Source organism: Onychostruthus taczanowskii, unplaced genomic scaffold (genome assembly GCF_017590055.1).
Source record: "Onychostruthus taczanowskii isolate IOZ18803 unplaced genomic scaffold, ASM1759005v1 scaffold201, whole genome shotgun sequence".
Taxonomy (NCBI): domain Eukaryota; kingdom Metazoa; phylum Chordata; class Aves; order Passeriformes; family Passeridae; genus Onychostruthus; species Onychostruthus taczanowskii.
Genome location: NW_024499252.1, coordinates 307,057 through 322,078, shown reverse-complemented (window position 1 = coordinate 322,078; position 15,022 = coordinate 307,057). Strand labels below are relative to the sequence as shown.

General features: G+C 47.9%; 1 protein-coding gene across 9 annotated transcripts in view; it reads right to left on the bottom strand.

Moving 5' to 3' along the window:
* The window catches only part of ZNF532 (zinc finger protein 532), a 34,480-nt gene extending 29,161 nt beyond the window's left edge, over positions 1-5,319 (bottom strand). Inside the window, exons 1-4 of one of the 9 annotated variants that reach the window (XM_041403808.1) lie at positions 4,645-5,319; positions 4,025-4,166; positions 2,849-3,072; positions 2,305-2,414 (exon numbers count right to left, since the gene is read on the bottom strand). Coding sequence is in view for 1 of the 9 variants with exons in the window: in XM_041403803.1 (XP_041259737.1) it covers positions 4,025-4,232 (208 nt within the window). In the remaining 8 variants the exon portion in view is untranslated. The other 8 variants (XM_041403805.1, XM_041403809.1, XM_041403810.1 and 5 more) reach the window with 8 other exon arrangements.
* Positions 5,320-15,022: the final 9,703 nt, after the last annotated feature.

Below are 15,022 nucleotides of genomic sequence, written 5' to 3'. Positions count from 1 at the left end.
GGTAATACCATGTGAATAATTCAAATGCACAACAACAATGAAGAAAATGTTGAGATTCCCAAATGAATGCAGACTGGAATTACATTCTGAATGGCACAAGCTTCCTACCTCTTTCCTTTAAGGTACCTTTTTTGAAGTGGATGACAACTGTGCCCCAAGCACAGCATGAGCAGCTGTAGCCTCTCAGGGAGCTCTCCCAGCCAGGCAGGGCACATCAGGCCAACAAGCAGGCCCGAGAACATTAGGGTCAAGTTTGGGTTTTTCTGAACATATATTCCTGGTACTCCGCTGCATATTTGTATTTTAACACATAGGCATATGGCTAGGAAAACAAGTTAGTCAATTCATTCCAAAGGGACTTGGAATGTGATAAATCCTTACCCTCCAGAATTCTGAAGATCGAATAACTGAGACCAATGCAAAATGAGATCCTGGGTGCTGATACAGAAGACCAGCCCTCCAGCATTAGCATTTGCTGCTGGCAAGCTGGCCTGCGTGCACGATCCAAATCTCCTGATGAAGAGCGTTTACAGATATTATTAGACTGAAAAAAGATAACTCACCAAGAACACAGACTCCATCTATTCAATTTTCTCATCTTACAGACACCAAAAATCCCTGCAAATTCAAAATCTCCTTTGCTAAAAATAAAAATTCATAATACAGATAGCATTCAAAAACTCAAACAAAACAGATTCAAGGAATTTTGTCACAATCCAAGAACTTAATATTTTAAAGCTGCCTACTATTCTGGCAGAAGGAAAAAAATTCCAAAAGATGCTCTTGTGTAATATATGAATTTTAGCTGACACTTGGAAAAGAACATGCATCCTCATCAGGAAAAGATCCTACTCCTATCATGCAACAAGAATTCCTGTTTGCAAGCATCATTCTGCTACAGGCATCTATAGTCAAATATAGACCCTCTGCATCCCGATGCTGAAGAACAGGAGCAGAAATCTGCACAGAGATCTGTCAGGCATTTTTTGCTCCACCACAAGCTATTCACTGCTCTATCAAACCTGAAAAACAACACATCACAGCTGCAGTAAAGCTCACAAACCCAGAATTTCAGGCCAAATGTTAGCATGCTATTTCCACTTTTCTACAATTAATAGCTCAGTGCCTTACGTAATCTACTGCAGTCAGAAACAAAAAGGTTCCCTTGTATTATCACCCTGCCTCAGCAGCCAGCACACAACTTACCCAGTATCCACAACCTCTGAAGGCTTTTAGGACTGTCTATTCTGCTGAGCACAGAGGAAAGGACCCTCATTTCACACCACAACAGAGTATTTCCAATGTTCTGCCTCCATATTATCTTGATTGTAGGTTACCAAACCAGCTAACACAGCCAGGACTAGGAAGATTTTTAAAAAATCACACTGGTTGGCATTCTAGAGTTGCTGATTTCCTGTTATAGGAAGTAACAGTTCTAGCAAAAGAATCCCCCAGGCAAAATGTTTAGTGATCCACTGTGCAAGCTCTAACAGCCTTTGTTCTTCCCTTTGCTAGATTCATTACTGCTTCCTTCTCTCTGCCCCTCTCCGTCTCTCTGAATCCTTCAGATTTCAATAGAAGATAAAAGCGTCAGCTCAAATCTAAGTACACATTTTGTATTTTCTAGTTGAGAAGGAAAAACTAAAAATTCTCTCCATTATCCATTGCTTTAAGTTAAAAGCAGTCACTCCTCTGCAGCTGCTGCACTGCCCATCCGGTTTCCTATGCACGATATTATAATTCACACCACTGGAGCTCCATCCAGCCCCCCAAAATACTTCTTTCCACTTGGCTGCTGCAAAATCCTCCCCAGGTCACAGAAGTTTAAGAAAAGCTATTTCTTTTGCACAGTTTTTTTCTCTGTAGGCGATATTAAGTACATGTTTAACACGGAAGACCTTAATTAAAACCCAAGTATTGGGTCTCTGAGATGTGTTCAAACAACAATGTGTAAATAATCAGACAGCAAATCCTGCATGTGTGAGTCTCTTAATACAGCACAGAACAGCTCCCTGCCACAACTGGTCGGCAATTCATGATTGTCATTCAGAGGCCTATTCCGTATCACTACACTGTGAAAAAAAAAAAAAGTTTATCTGGATATATTTCAATGAAAATACTGTATTTAGCCAAGATATCAGTAAGTCTTTACAAATAATAGCTTTAATCCTTTTAAAACTGGAGGACCATAATAGCATTTCTTCATTAACACTTAAACAATTGCCTCCTTCCTAATGTGCCAAGTGTGCAATCAGGATGTAACTCCACGCTATTGTTCTATTCAGCCCAAACCACCACTCTCACCTTGTGAACCTTGACCTTTCAGGGATTTTTTTAGCCAGTGCTCAGTTACTGCCACAGCCGCATTACCTCTGCAAACACCAAAGGGTTAAAGGCAGCCCCAATCAATAGGCCTACAAGGAAAAAAAAAAGGGAAAACGAGTATGCCTTACAGCATCTTTTCAATGCTTTTATGCAAAATTCTACAGCAATATTGTTTCCTTCTGGCCTTAGAGAAAGGCACAGCAACTCCCCCCCCTTAATGTTTCCTAAGGAAGCAAACCACAAGACAGCACCCTGTAAATAAAACAGCATGCAAAGCATCCTCAGTCACAAGCATATCTACAATTACAAATAATTCAATCAATTTTATTTAGTTTAGTTTTAAAATAGACTGCATAACCAGTGTCCCACCCTTACAAAGCAAAAATATTTTAGTAAGGGTCATAAATCTCAGCTCTTGCCCATTCCTTAAGCATAAAAAGGCACGAAAAGCCAAAGTAATCTCAGTTACTGCAAATATGTACATTTACATACAGAACCCTTTATGACTACGTTAGCCACATACCAGTGCTGTGTGTCTAAAGTGTGCATTCACATACTGTTTTGGGATGGTATCTTTCTGCAAGCTCCTCTGCTTTTGGCTGCCATGAAGGGAGGAAGCTATCCCAGTGTAGTAGCTCAGTGACTGCATTGTGTTCAGGAGCTGATCTGCCTCAAACCAGTTCCAGCCGGTTCTGGTCACCCTACATAAAAAGCTATGGCAACCCTCGCTGAGTTGCCAACAAGACCCTGAAAATCGCAGGGGCTGGTTTTTGTGTGGCATGGGGCTGGCACAGCCCTGTGCCCCGGCTCCCCTCTTGCCCGGCCCACGCGGCCCCTGCTCCCCAGAGCCCCCCACACGCTCCCTTGCTCGCCTCCCCCACTTACCTCCCACAACCTGGCTGAGAGCTGTGTGTGCGTGCCTGTCTGTAGCTAACAAAGAGACCGCAATAAAAATCCTCACAGGATCTCTCTTGCAGCACCAGGCAGGCTCGGCCACAGCCCTGGGAGACAGGCTGCTAACCCGGACTGCTGCCCCTCTGCTCCCCAGATGAGGGGTGGCTACTCACACACGTCACATCTGTCCCCTCATGCCCACGGCCATGGGGTGCCCGATCAAGGGCTTCTCCCATCTGCCCTCCCCACTCCTCGTTCCGTCTGGGGCCGCCCGAGTGGCATTTTCTGCGCTCTGAGCAGCATTACTATAGAGTACCCACAAATACGCCTCCCTCCCCTCAAGAAATCCATTTCCACAGCAGCAAGATGCCTACAAAATAGCTCCTTTGCCCCCTCCTCGCAGCACCGACTTGGCTGCTACACTGATTTTTTTTTTTTTTCTTTTGCTATTCGACTATGCTGGAGGCCTTGAGAAGCGGCGAGCTGCGGCCCCACGGCTGGGCAGCCCCCCCGGCTTGCACCCGCCGGCTGGGGAGGCCCGGTCAGGCTCTGCGCAGCTCCCACCCCGCAGAGATTGTGCGGACAGACCGCCTGCCCGGCCCTGCGCCTCTCAGGCGATGCCTGCCCAGGGTCTCAGCCCCTTGCGGTGCCCACGCCGCTCCGGGGGTCCGCACCCACCTGTGCCCGTGGCCGCTCTGCTCCTGCCCGCTCCCCTTCACCTCGGCCACGCAAGGGCCTTCCTCCTGCATGGCTGACAGGCACCCAGACCGAGACAGCAGCCACCCCGCTCCTCTTGGCTACTCACCCTTGCTCTGGGAACACCAGTAACCACCTCCGCCTACGCGCTGAAACCCCCTCCTCTCGGAGGCTGCGGGAGATGCTGCTCTGCAGGGCTCCCTCCGGGTGGATGGGCGACCCCGGCAAAGCCCCTCTGCCCCTGGCTGCACCTGCAACTGAACAGAGGTCTCGGGCACAACCCTGCACCCCTCCCTGCGGAGACACCTTCTTCGCATCCCTCATCCCCACCCCGTTCTGGGGAGAACCACCATGTTCTTCCGCTGCCTCGGCCCGTCTTCCCCACACAGACTGTCGCGGCCGCAACCGCGGCCGGCCCTCCCTCGGCCCCTCGGTCCGGGGGGCCTCTCCCTCCTCCGGGCTGCCGCGGCCCCGGACACCTCCCCGCGGGTCTGCGCGCTCCCGGCACGAATTGGCCCTGTCCGAGCGGGCCTTGCGAACCCTGGGGACGGCCGGGGAGGAGAGGCCGTGGCCCCTTCGGCGGCGGGGAGAACGATCCGCCCCCGCCCGGCCGGCCCGGAGCCGCCAGCCCGGGCAGTCCCTGCACGGGTGCTCCCGGGGCTCCGGCCGCCGCCGGGCCGGGAGGAAGCGACCCCATAGCATGCAACCTCCGGTCCCCATGCGACACACCTGCTGCGGCCGGAGCCGGCGGGCTCGGGCAGGGCTACGGCCCGCGGCGCGGCCCAGCCCCGCGTCGGAGGAACATAATGGCAGGAGGCTGCGGGGCTGGGCGGTGGGGGTGGGGGTGCTCGGCGGCACAGATGGGGAGACGCTCCCGTGTGATTCCGTGTGGAACGGCTCCCTGGAGAGTGCCGGGGGCGGGGAGGCTGCGGGGCCGCCGAGCGCCGCGGGGCCGGGGCCGGGTCGCGGCCTCCCGCAGCCCGCACAGCTCGGGGGGGGTTCCCGAGCGGTGCCGGCGGGCAGAAGCGCGCCGGCCGCCGGGGCCGATCTCCCCCGCGCCGAAGCCGGCGCCGCCCGTGTGCCGTGGGAGACGCTGCCCGGGGCCCGCCGGGCTCTCCCCGTGCCCGAGCGCCTCAGGCCTCGAAGGGCAGCCGGGGAAAGAGCCCGCGGCCGCTGCTCCGGTTGCAGGCCAACAAAGGACGGGAGGAGCCACACGCTGCCAGCTCTGGCGGTTCAGCCCCTCCGCCGGCGGTGCGGCCGCTGTGCCCGGGCCCGGCCGAGGTCACCCCCCAGGTCCCGGGGCGCGGCCGGGAACCGTGTCCCGGAGCGATGCTGCCTTTCCTTCCACACCTCGTTAACCGGGCACTCTCGGGCCCGCCTGCACAGCGCCTGCGGCCCGTGCGCTGCCTGTGACCGGCCGCCTTTGTTGGCTGCGCAGCATCCTGGCGGCATCGCCATTGCTAGGAACGGCAGGACGAGATCCCGCCCTCTCTGTTACCGCCGTGCAGCACCATTTTCAGAATGTAAAGTTTTGCACGCGAATCGCTTTATTGAAGCATACTAATGGCTTTAAATACAAAACACCCGTCTCAAATTTACGCTGTGAGCATACAGTGTACTAACTATTCTAGATAAAATAATGCTGGTGTATTAACGTCTCTTACGAGCCTGTTAGGAAGGCAGCAGAGTCGCAAAGGCGTTCTGCACAAGCCCAGCTCCTTCTGGGAAGCTGCCCCAGTAGCTGTGCCCGCAGGTATCGGTAGGGCAGGAAATTACCCGTCGTGCTTACCCTGGCTGCTCCAATCCTGCCTCCACATAAACATTCTAACTTATTCCAATTAACCAAAACAGCAGCAGAACATAGGTTCTACTGATTTGAATTTGAATATAAGAAATGGATGTTAGGATTGGTGCACTAGTTTTAATGTTCAAGAAGGGTCATGCAATTCATCTTGCACAAGCCTTGGGCTCATCCTGTGACTTGCAGAATTAGGCCATGATAATTACAACACCCTGTTTCTTCCCAATTCACCAGTAAACTGATTTGATTAAAGAAGTGAAAACTACACTCTCTTTACTTACATTGAATTTCTGTGGTCGGCTTGCATAATAGCATAAAGAAGATGGCAGCTGCTACTACTTCTCTGGTATTAATATCTGAAATGTTAATTGATTTCACAGTTCATACATGGCACAAAGGTCTTTGCGTGTGCTGCTTTTCACACAAATCTACTTGTTTTCCTTCCAGTCAGGTGTCCTTGACAACTCCATAGGAGAAAAAGTCTGTCACCCTAAGTATTTGACTTAAAACACGTAAAATGAAGAGAATTTAAAGTATATTTTACAAGTCATGCCAGGCTGATAGCACTTGTCCAGTGGTTTTTTTAATTCAAGCACACAAAAAAAGAGGTTCAGCACCATGAGTGTCCCTGCAGTCACTTCTGCATTGGGAGTTTTTGGCATGTTGACCTTATGTCTTGGCTCTGAAGTTTTAGACCAGAGGTCCTGATCACTCTCCCAGACACTCTGCCACATAATGCTTAGAACCTGTGGTGGGAGAAATTCTCCTTGATTCAGCTATCCTGTTTTATCCCTTGGCTTTGCAGCAGCCAGGTTCATAGTCCCCAGCCCTGCTGTCCTTGCAGGGACAATCTTCATCCCAACCAATGAAACCATCACCAGTGGATCCTTCCAGCTGGACTCCAGCTCTGAAGTGGGATCTCCTGGTCCCCTGTGCTGACACCTGCGCAGTCCCATAACTCGTACTTCTTTCTCTGGGAACCTTGAGCCCCTCCTTTCCTTTTCCTGAAGAGATTCCTCCAGTGCGACCTGCTGTTCCTTCTGAGCAGTCAGCAAGGAGTGCTGCCAACTCAGAACACTTTGATGCTACACTGAATGCTGAACTTGAGTGCAATAATAACTTCTTAATTATTTAACTTGTAAGGATTTTAAGGCTCTTGAAATTCAGAACGCAGAACAGTGGTGTATTCATTTCATGCCTTCTGTATAGGGATCAATTTTAACTGCATCAAACAGAGCTCCTGCACTTTAAAGATGTGCTGGGACCAAAGAGGATTTTGCAGGTGGATTGACACAATAAAAACTGAAGTCAATTTACATCTGATTTTTTTATGTCAGAATAAATCATGCCTGTTTTGTCCTTCCTACGTTTGGGGAACAATAAGAGAACACTTCCTTTCTAGCTTTCTAGCTAGCAAAACATGCTTAACTTAAAGCAAGAAGGGTAAAATACAGATTCCATATTTCCAGTCCTAAATTTGTTTTCAGAGTAATAGCTTTACAACTTCCAGCAAATGCTTAATAGTGTTTGTTAATTCCATTGCTGTTTTCACCATAAGAATTCTTGTAACATGTGATCAACAAGAGCAGAACAGAAGCATATACTTCTTGTTTTAGAATACTTATATTTTTCTTTTTATCACTGTTTATATATGATTAAAGGAAAGTACCACCGCATTCTATTTAAACATTCAATATTTAAAAACCAGCTTACAATTAAACTTCCCCTTTTCAGATGCTCCTATCACTAATCTCTAGGTATTTTCTTGGGGAAAAAAATCATTTTCCTTTCCTGGTTATTAAAATGTATCTTCTATTACATTTTGGACTAAACCTCCCAGGACTGCTTTTTAAAATTATGAGTTTTATTAAAAGAAGGTGATCTCATAGGAGATAAGATGAAGGACTTTGGTAGGGAGAAATCCACAAACACTGCCCAGAGCTGAGGAACATCTCCGCAACAGGCAGTTTCCCCCAGATTTAAAGAATGTGTTCATGGAAGATGGCAACTCATGCTATCCATGTGTGAGGAGAGAATCTTTAACTACAGGGTGAACATTTGCAATGCCCAAGCAGCATGAAGGGTGAGAAACCCTAATGACTCTCAAGATGTTAAATACTGTAAAGGCCCAAATACTGCAACGTCTCGAACAACTCGACATCTTGAGACTCCCATTTTTAATCATCTATAAAAGAGATGCTGATTTAGATATAATACAAGGCCAAGAGGATTTTTCAGGGCTTAATTATACTTTTTCTGGCTGTTAACAAAACAGAGCTAACAAAGCATTATCCAAAGAAATCAGAGTTGGTTAGTGAGGATCATAGGCCTAAAACAGTTCTGTTTGTGAGGAGTTGCAGTCAATACCTCAGTTTTTCCACATGTATGAGGTATGACATATGAGGTAACACCGTGCTGTGCCGTGCTGAGAGGTCCCCGCTCCTCTGAACAGGCAAGAGCAGAACACACACACCTCAGGCACTTACCTACATATGAACTATAGTAGGAAGTGTATTCCCAGTGGGGAAAAAAGGGCTTTGCTCAAAACCTGCACATATGTGAGACGCAGTGTTGCACATGCAGCACGCCTGGTACACAGGCCATATGCCTGCAGCACTTGCTGGCTCATCCCCAAGCAGCCAAGCGGTGACACTGGTGTTCAAGGCAGACAGCTGAAGGCACTGTCACAGGGTTACATCTGTTGGCAAAAGCGTGCCTTCAAGCCCAAGCATTTCTAGATATGAAATAGGAAAAATGTAATAGAAAAATCTGTATGACTTGATGATTGTCAAAAGCTGGGAAGACATTTCTTCTGCACAGGAGTACTGTTTTTGGAGAAATTGACTACTCCCAGAGGACCAACAGCAGAAAATTGACTGCTCCCCAGAGGCAGGGCGGCCACAGCTCCTTTGGGCAATCTGCCAGTGCCTCACTCCCCTGACAGGGAAGACTTTCTTCCTTATTTCCTATCTAATCCTGCCCTCTGTCAATTTAAAACTGTCATCCCTTGCCCTGTCACTAAGGGCCCTGATGAAAAAATATGCACCCTAATACTTTATGTCTGTATATTCTATTTATACAGCATCTACCACCCTGAGGCTCCCTGAGCACTGGGCACTCAGTGCTCAGTGCATCACACCAGTACTTTAGCCAGAGCAGCAGCTCAGGATGTGCAGGCAGGAGCTGCTGAGGGACAGCACACACCTGATCACAGCCATCCTCAAGCAGCACAAAGAGCACAGCCTCAGGCCACACCTCCCAAACTCAGTCCCCCACCTGCTTACACAATACAACACAACCACAGGCATATTGCAAAATGCGAGGCTGATGGATTTTTGGATTTTCCGTTACGTTTGGATTTTCCGCTTATGAACACGTTCCGAGTGCTGGGCCAGAACCCCTCAGTCAGTTCCTCATCAGGAATTAGCCACCTGCGTGATTAACATCAGTACCACAGAGCTCAGCAGCCTGGCACATTGAAAAATGCCTGTTTTGTTCCCTTAACGTGCCATATGTATGGGGCTTTTTCCTTCCTCCTCCTTATATTAATTCAAGTACAAGGATTATTTCTGAATTATTCATACAATATCTGATTAGACTGTGGCGGTGCCGGTTCCCACTGCTTAATGAATGAGCCATTAGGCTTTTGCAGATGGTGCCATCAGCAGCTCCTGTGCTGTGTGTTCCGTGCATTTACCCAGCAAAAGGAGAGTGCTGAACCTGAACACGGTGTGGGAGATGAGTAATACCCACGCAGTGACCCCGCAGACCACACAAAGAGAGCAAGTGTTGCTGTAAAACTTATATTTTGTCCTAGATGTTATCTAATACAATTTTCTCAGAAAATCTTGGTATAGCTAAGTATATATCCCACCAAACTACTCAATACATCACTTCAAGCAGTGAAGTAGAGGACAGAAACTGCCAGCAGTTTATATATGTGGTCCTGCAAGGTATGACAACTGCTGCCATGACTTATGGGCATGAGCAGGGCCAGACATCATCTGTGTGCTCCAGGCACTTCTTTCTTGGAAGAGGAGACCAAGAAGTGAGAGAATACACTGTATTCCAGAACCCAAGGGGGTTCTGTGTCTGTGAGAACAGACACAACAGGCACAGCTGTACCCTAGCTTTGGGAGAGCCTTAGGAAGTGGGAGACACTGCATAGCTCTGGGTGTCAATGAGCTTGAGAAATCCATCCCAAATCACACAGCTTGGCGGGTTTCCTGCTGGTCCCTCGGGGCTGCCACCTGGACAGCTGGGGATGGGGTGCTGGGGATGGTGCTGTGTGACACAAGGGGTACTGCTCCTCTGCAGGAATGGGCACACAGGCACTCGGGACCAGCAGCAGCTGTGCTTGCACTTTTGCCTTTCCAGTGCCTTCTCTGGAAATGAAATAAGCACATAATAAAAGAAGGAGGAACCCAAGAGTGAATTTTTTTCTGTCACTTTTCCTCTGTTTACTTCAGGAAATGTCCTCACAGATGAGGGTGGCAGCAGCAGCTTAGCCTGGCTGTAGTTCCTGATTCCAAGCTGCCTATGATGACTTTCCTACAGTGAAAGCAAAGTTAAAATCAAGGCACCTTGCTAGTTTGTGGCCAGCATGGCCAGGGAGTCTTTCAAGCACTCATACTTTCCATGCTGGTCCTTGGCATCTCCTGCTGGAAAAAGGACATCTGATTCATCCCCACCTACCAAAGATGAGTCAGGATTATACAAATTCCATTTAGTTTGTGTAACAACACTACATCCCATGTTGCAAGCTTTCCTGTCTGCTGGCATAAAAGTCTACTGAACAAATCTCTGAACACACAGTGATCAGCAAGAGATGCCCCCAGTGGGGGCCGGTGGCTGGTATATCCTGGTTTTTGGTCCCTCCCTAGGACAGACGGGGGTTGTTATCACCATTTTAACTTCTTTCAAATTGCAAATACTGCTGCCTCTGCGGTGATTCTCCCACCAGACACGATTTAATAACAGCTGGCTATTGGCTGCAGCTCAAACAACAGCCTGTTGGCAGCTTCCCTCTCCTGACAACCTGACCCCCAAGGTCTACTGCAGGCAGTCCCCTAGCCCGAGGTACATGTCCTGTCCTTGCCAGTTCACTAATCCTTACTGGGCTTACCCATGCTCCAAAAATGACTTTGCCTGTGTTAGCATGGCAAGAGGGAGGGAAGCTGCTGCACTCTCCACCTGCTGAGTGCTCTGCTACTCCGCAGAAGTGTTAAAAATACCCAACAACCTACACCACCAAAAATACTTTAGAGTGCACCTGAGTTAGAAAAACACTTGTGCTGGCATACTGCACCACCCTATGGCATGCCACTCTGCTCCTCGGATGTGCCAGCACTAGGGACAACTTTCTCCCATTCAGAAAGGGACAGAGGAGACCAGGATGATCTCTTGGGTACAGAGGAGGGGAGAGGCACCAGAGCAGCATCCAGCCCCAGCCCCAAGGGTTTCACTGCTCAGTAGCAGCCCATGCTTAGTTCCATCAGCCAGATTAGCAGTCTCAGATGGCTTTCCTCTCTGCAGTACAAGTGGGCAGGCTCTTGACTTGTTTCATGTGAAAGAGCAGCTGCAGCAGCTCCAGCTCCCAGCCCCTGCCTGGAAGGGTCCCCCAAGGACAGAGCACTGCTCCCTGTGGGACACGAGGTGCTGGAGCGTGGGTTTCCCATGCAGTGCAGTGGCCACCAGGAGCCACTGGCAAGGCACCTCCTGCTGTCACTAGTGACAGTGCTGGGGGCTGCCTGCACTTTTTTGGCCAAATTATAGGCTCATGTTTTCTGGGGTGGGGGGGTCGTCATCCTCCCTTTCAGCCCCAGGGATCTTTTCTTTTTGTCCTTTCACCTCTGCTTCAGAAGTTAGGCTCCCACGCAGCCACCCTGCAAGAACTGGCTTGGCTTCAGATCAGTCAAAAATCTCCATCTTGCACTGCATGGGTGCAAATAATAATGCAGGCTGAAAAAGCAACTGCTGAGCATCATCTCTCTACCCATGAGATTTTTTTATTACTTCTTAGAGCTGTCCAAAAATGTCCGTCTTACATAACTAAACCCACTCTAGTTTGTGATACATCAGAATTCTAATAATACCTTTTGTACCTTATATATACACCACAGTTTGAACATCCTAGAGCTGGCAGGCAGATGGAGTTTAACAGGAACTATTCCATCAACAGATGCTGCTACCACCGAGTTCTCTTTGCTCAGTCTGGGAATGAACTGATGGGCAAGGCAAGAAAACATGTTTTCTTACAGAGACACCATCTGCCAGCTTGAGAAGCTGCTGTCACCAGTGACTCAGGATAACTCGTATAAGAAAAAATATTACTAATACCATTCTCATGACAGCCCTATTATTAACTATACGTTAACTGTATTGTAACTATTGTCTAGCATCAAGACTATAGCAATAAAAAAATACTGCAACTAATTAGTCTAAAAGGAAAAGAACTGTAAACAAAATTACTTGAGAAAGGGCAGTTATTTATCTTGGGAACCTTTAGGTAACAAACCTGGGTTTAATCCTTCTTTGCCATCGTATTCTGTTAAGAATTGTTGCATGACATCAGACAGAGCTTTTCCAGTTGTGGAAACTTACAGTCTCCATAAAACAACAACAAAAAAAGGTATTTGTTTATCGCAGCTTATAAAGAAAAGAAGGGATAATTGGATTGACAGCAGCAGAGATGAGAAGTTCCCATGGATTTTTTTAGAACAGGATGATGGGAGGTGTAAAGGTGTCCCAGCACATGCAGATACTAAGGGCCCGCTGGGCACGTGGCTCTTCTCATCAGATCAGAAAAGGAAAAAAGATGCTGATGGCAAGGCAACACCAGAGTGGAGGGTAAAACACCTCATTCCAAGTAAAACTCACTCCAGCTGGCAAGTGGCTTGCTCCTGTGTATCCCACCACAGGAAAGCAAGTTGTACTCATGTTAAAACCTGGATTATCCTAGTGCAGACAGCAAGAGAGGAACTAGCAGGGAGGCTCTGCAGTGGTAATGAGTCCCACCTCTGATTTATGTGCTGGGATGCAGTGAGATGCTAACAGCTGCAGTTCTCCACCTGCCAGCATGGGTAAATGGCTATTTTCTGATTAAATAAACCCACTACTTACACTAAAATAAGAGCTAGGGTGTTTCAAAATTGTGTTTTCTTGCAGCTGCAACACTGAACCAGAATCTGCAGCAATTTTCTGCATATCCCTAAGGCAGGGATGAAACAAAGCCTACAAAGCTTTGAGAATCAGCAAACTAGTATTTTATAGCAACTCTGTAGCTTCTTAAGACCAAAAAAATATCGGATTTTGTATGTTATGAGTATCTCAAAGCAGTCCTTAAAAATTTTTGGATCAATCCCTGTCCTGCAAGGCAGGTCTCATGCATACCGCTAGCATTCAGCAGAAGAGGAAAGAGAGGAAAAGAGCTGGCAGGTACAAAGAAGACAGGATGTGAACAAAGACTCCTGGGACTGCTTTAAACACCTGCAGTTCTGGCAAACAGCCCTTTCAGAGGGGAATAATCGGAGCAGTTTCTGACAGGCTGCCTGATGGTAACCCACAGAAGGTGCTTACCTCTGTAGGCATTGATATCTTCTTTGTGGTGACTGTTGACAGGACCCAAAGGAATGGCCTGAAGCTGGGGCAGGGGAGGTTTAGGTTAGATATTAGAAAAAGGTTCTTCCCCCAGAGGGTGGTAGGACACTGACCCGGCTTCCCAGGGAGTGATCACAGTCCCAAGGCTGCCAGAGCTCCAGGAGCATTTGGACACTGCTCTCAGGCACAGGGTGTGACTCTTGGGAGTGGCCTTGTACACAGCAAGGAGTTGGACTCTATGATTTTTCTGGGTCCCTTCCAACTCAGCATATTCAGTGAGTCTGTGTGCCATGCACAGTCAACATCCCTCTTCTTACAGGATGTCGGGAAGCAGAGCTGGCGCATCTTTAGAGAGATGAAATAAATCATAACCACCATGTTAAATCATCAGAGAGCCCAGGAAGCATCTGAGAGCTGCTTGATCTTATGTGCAGTGAAGTAATTTGCTTAACAGGTTGAAGACTTTTCATCCTAATTGCAAGTGACTTTGAAAGCTGAAAGCAGGGTGCCAGCAGATTCTGTCTGAAGGGCAGATGGGAAGGCCTGGTCGCTCCCTCCCACATCCGCTGCAGAGGCGGAGGCTGGTCGCTGTGGTAACACGCCCTCACAGGGATCCGGGGCTCCTGCTCACTGCATGCCAGCAACAAGGATGGGAGACAGCATTTCTTCTCATTAGCTCTTAAAATAAGCCTGGTATGACTAAATTGCCGCAGCGATACCTTAGAAATTACTAACTGCTTAAATGCCACAACATGGAGGTGTCCTCACTCCGTTCCTAGACTACTGCAATTACTAAATGATCAGTCTTTTAAAAAAACCCAGCAAACCAAATTCCCAACCTGTTCTCCTCCATCTGATACTTTAAACCTATCTCCAATTCCCAGAAAAAACCTTGGAGCTCAGAATGCTGCACTCTAAAATGTGAGCAGATCTTACTGTACCCTGAACTAAAATCCTGTGCAAGGAATAAGTAATACTAAAACGTATCCACATTACAGCAGTGAGGAATCTATGTCAAGGTGAACACAGCCCAGGAGCTTACTGCATGTGAAAGCTGCCAAAGTTACTAATTAGCTGACAGAATGAGGAAAAGTAGTTGATGCATGAACCAAGGCAGCAACTACAGAGACAGCAACACCAGCCCTGAAATCTACTGAAGAGTTCCATGGTGCAGATGGTCTTCTGGAGCCAGAGGCAGCTTCAGGACTCTCAGGATAACGAGAGGAGTCAGCCTGCACAGTTCTGTGGAGGTACAGAAGGTAAATGCACTCCCACCTTACTGCAGTGTGGTGAGGGACAATGGAAGAACTGTCTTGGCCTTTCTGAAGCACATGAACCCTTCTTTTGCCAGAGAAGCCTGAGTTTATTTAGATTACCTTAAACCTTTTTTTTCTAAACATATTCAACATCCAAACCCAGGTAACAAACACTTAAGTTATACAAAACAATACAGCAATGCTACAGCAGAGGTCAAAGTAATTTAGCCTACCAGATACTTCAGCAAAAAATAATTATCTCCAAATAACTGTACTGTAGAAAAAAACCCCAAAACCCCGAGGCTTTGATTTAAAAAGCGTACCACAAGTCAAAGAGAGCAGTAACAACTGCCTAGGTTTAGGCATGTTTTTTAATCCCACCAATTTCACTGAGATTGAAATGTTAATTTATGCCTGTTGAACTTTTAAAGTGCTTTCCTGGACCTGGGCC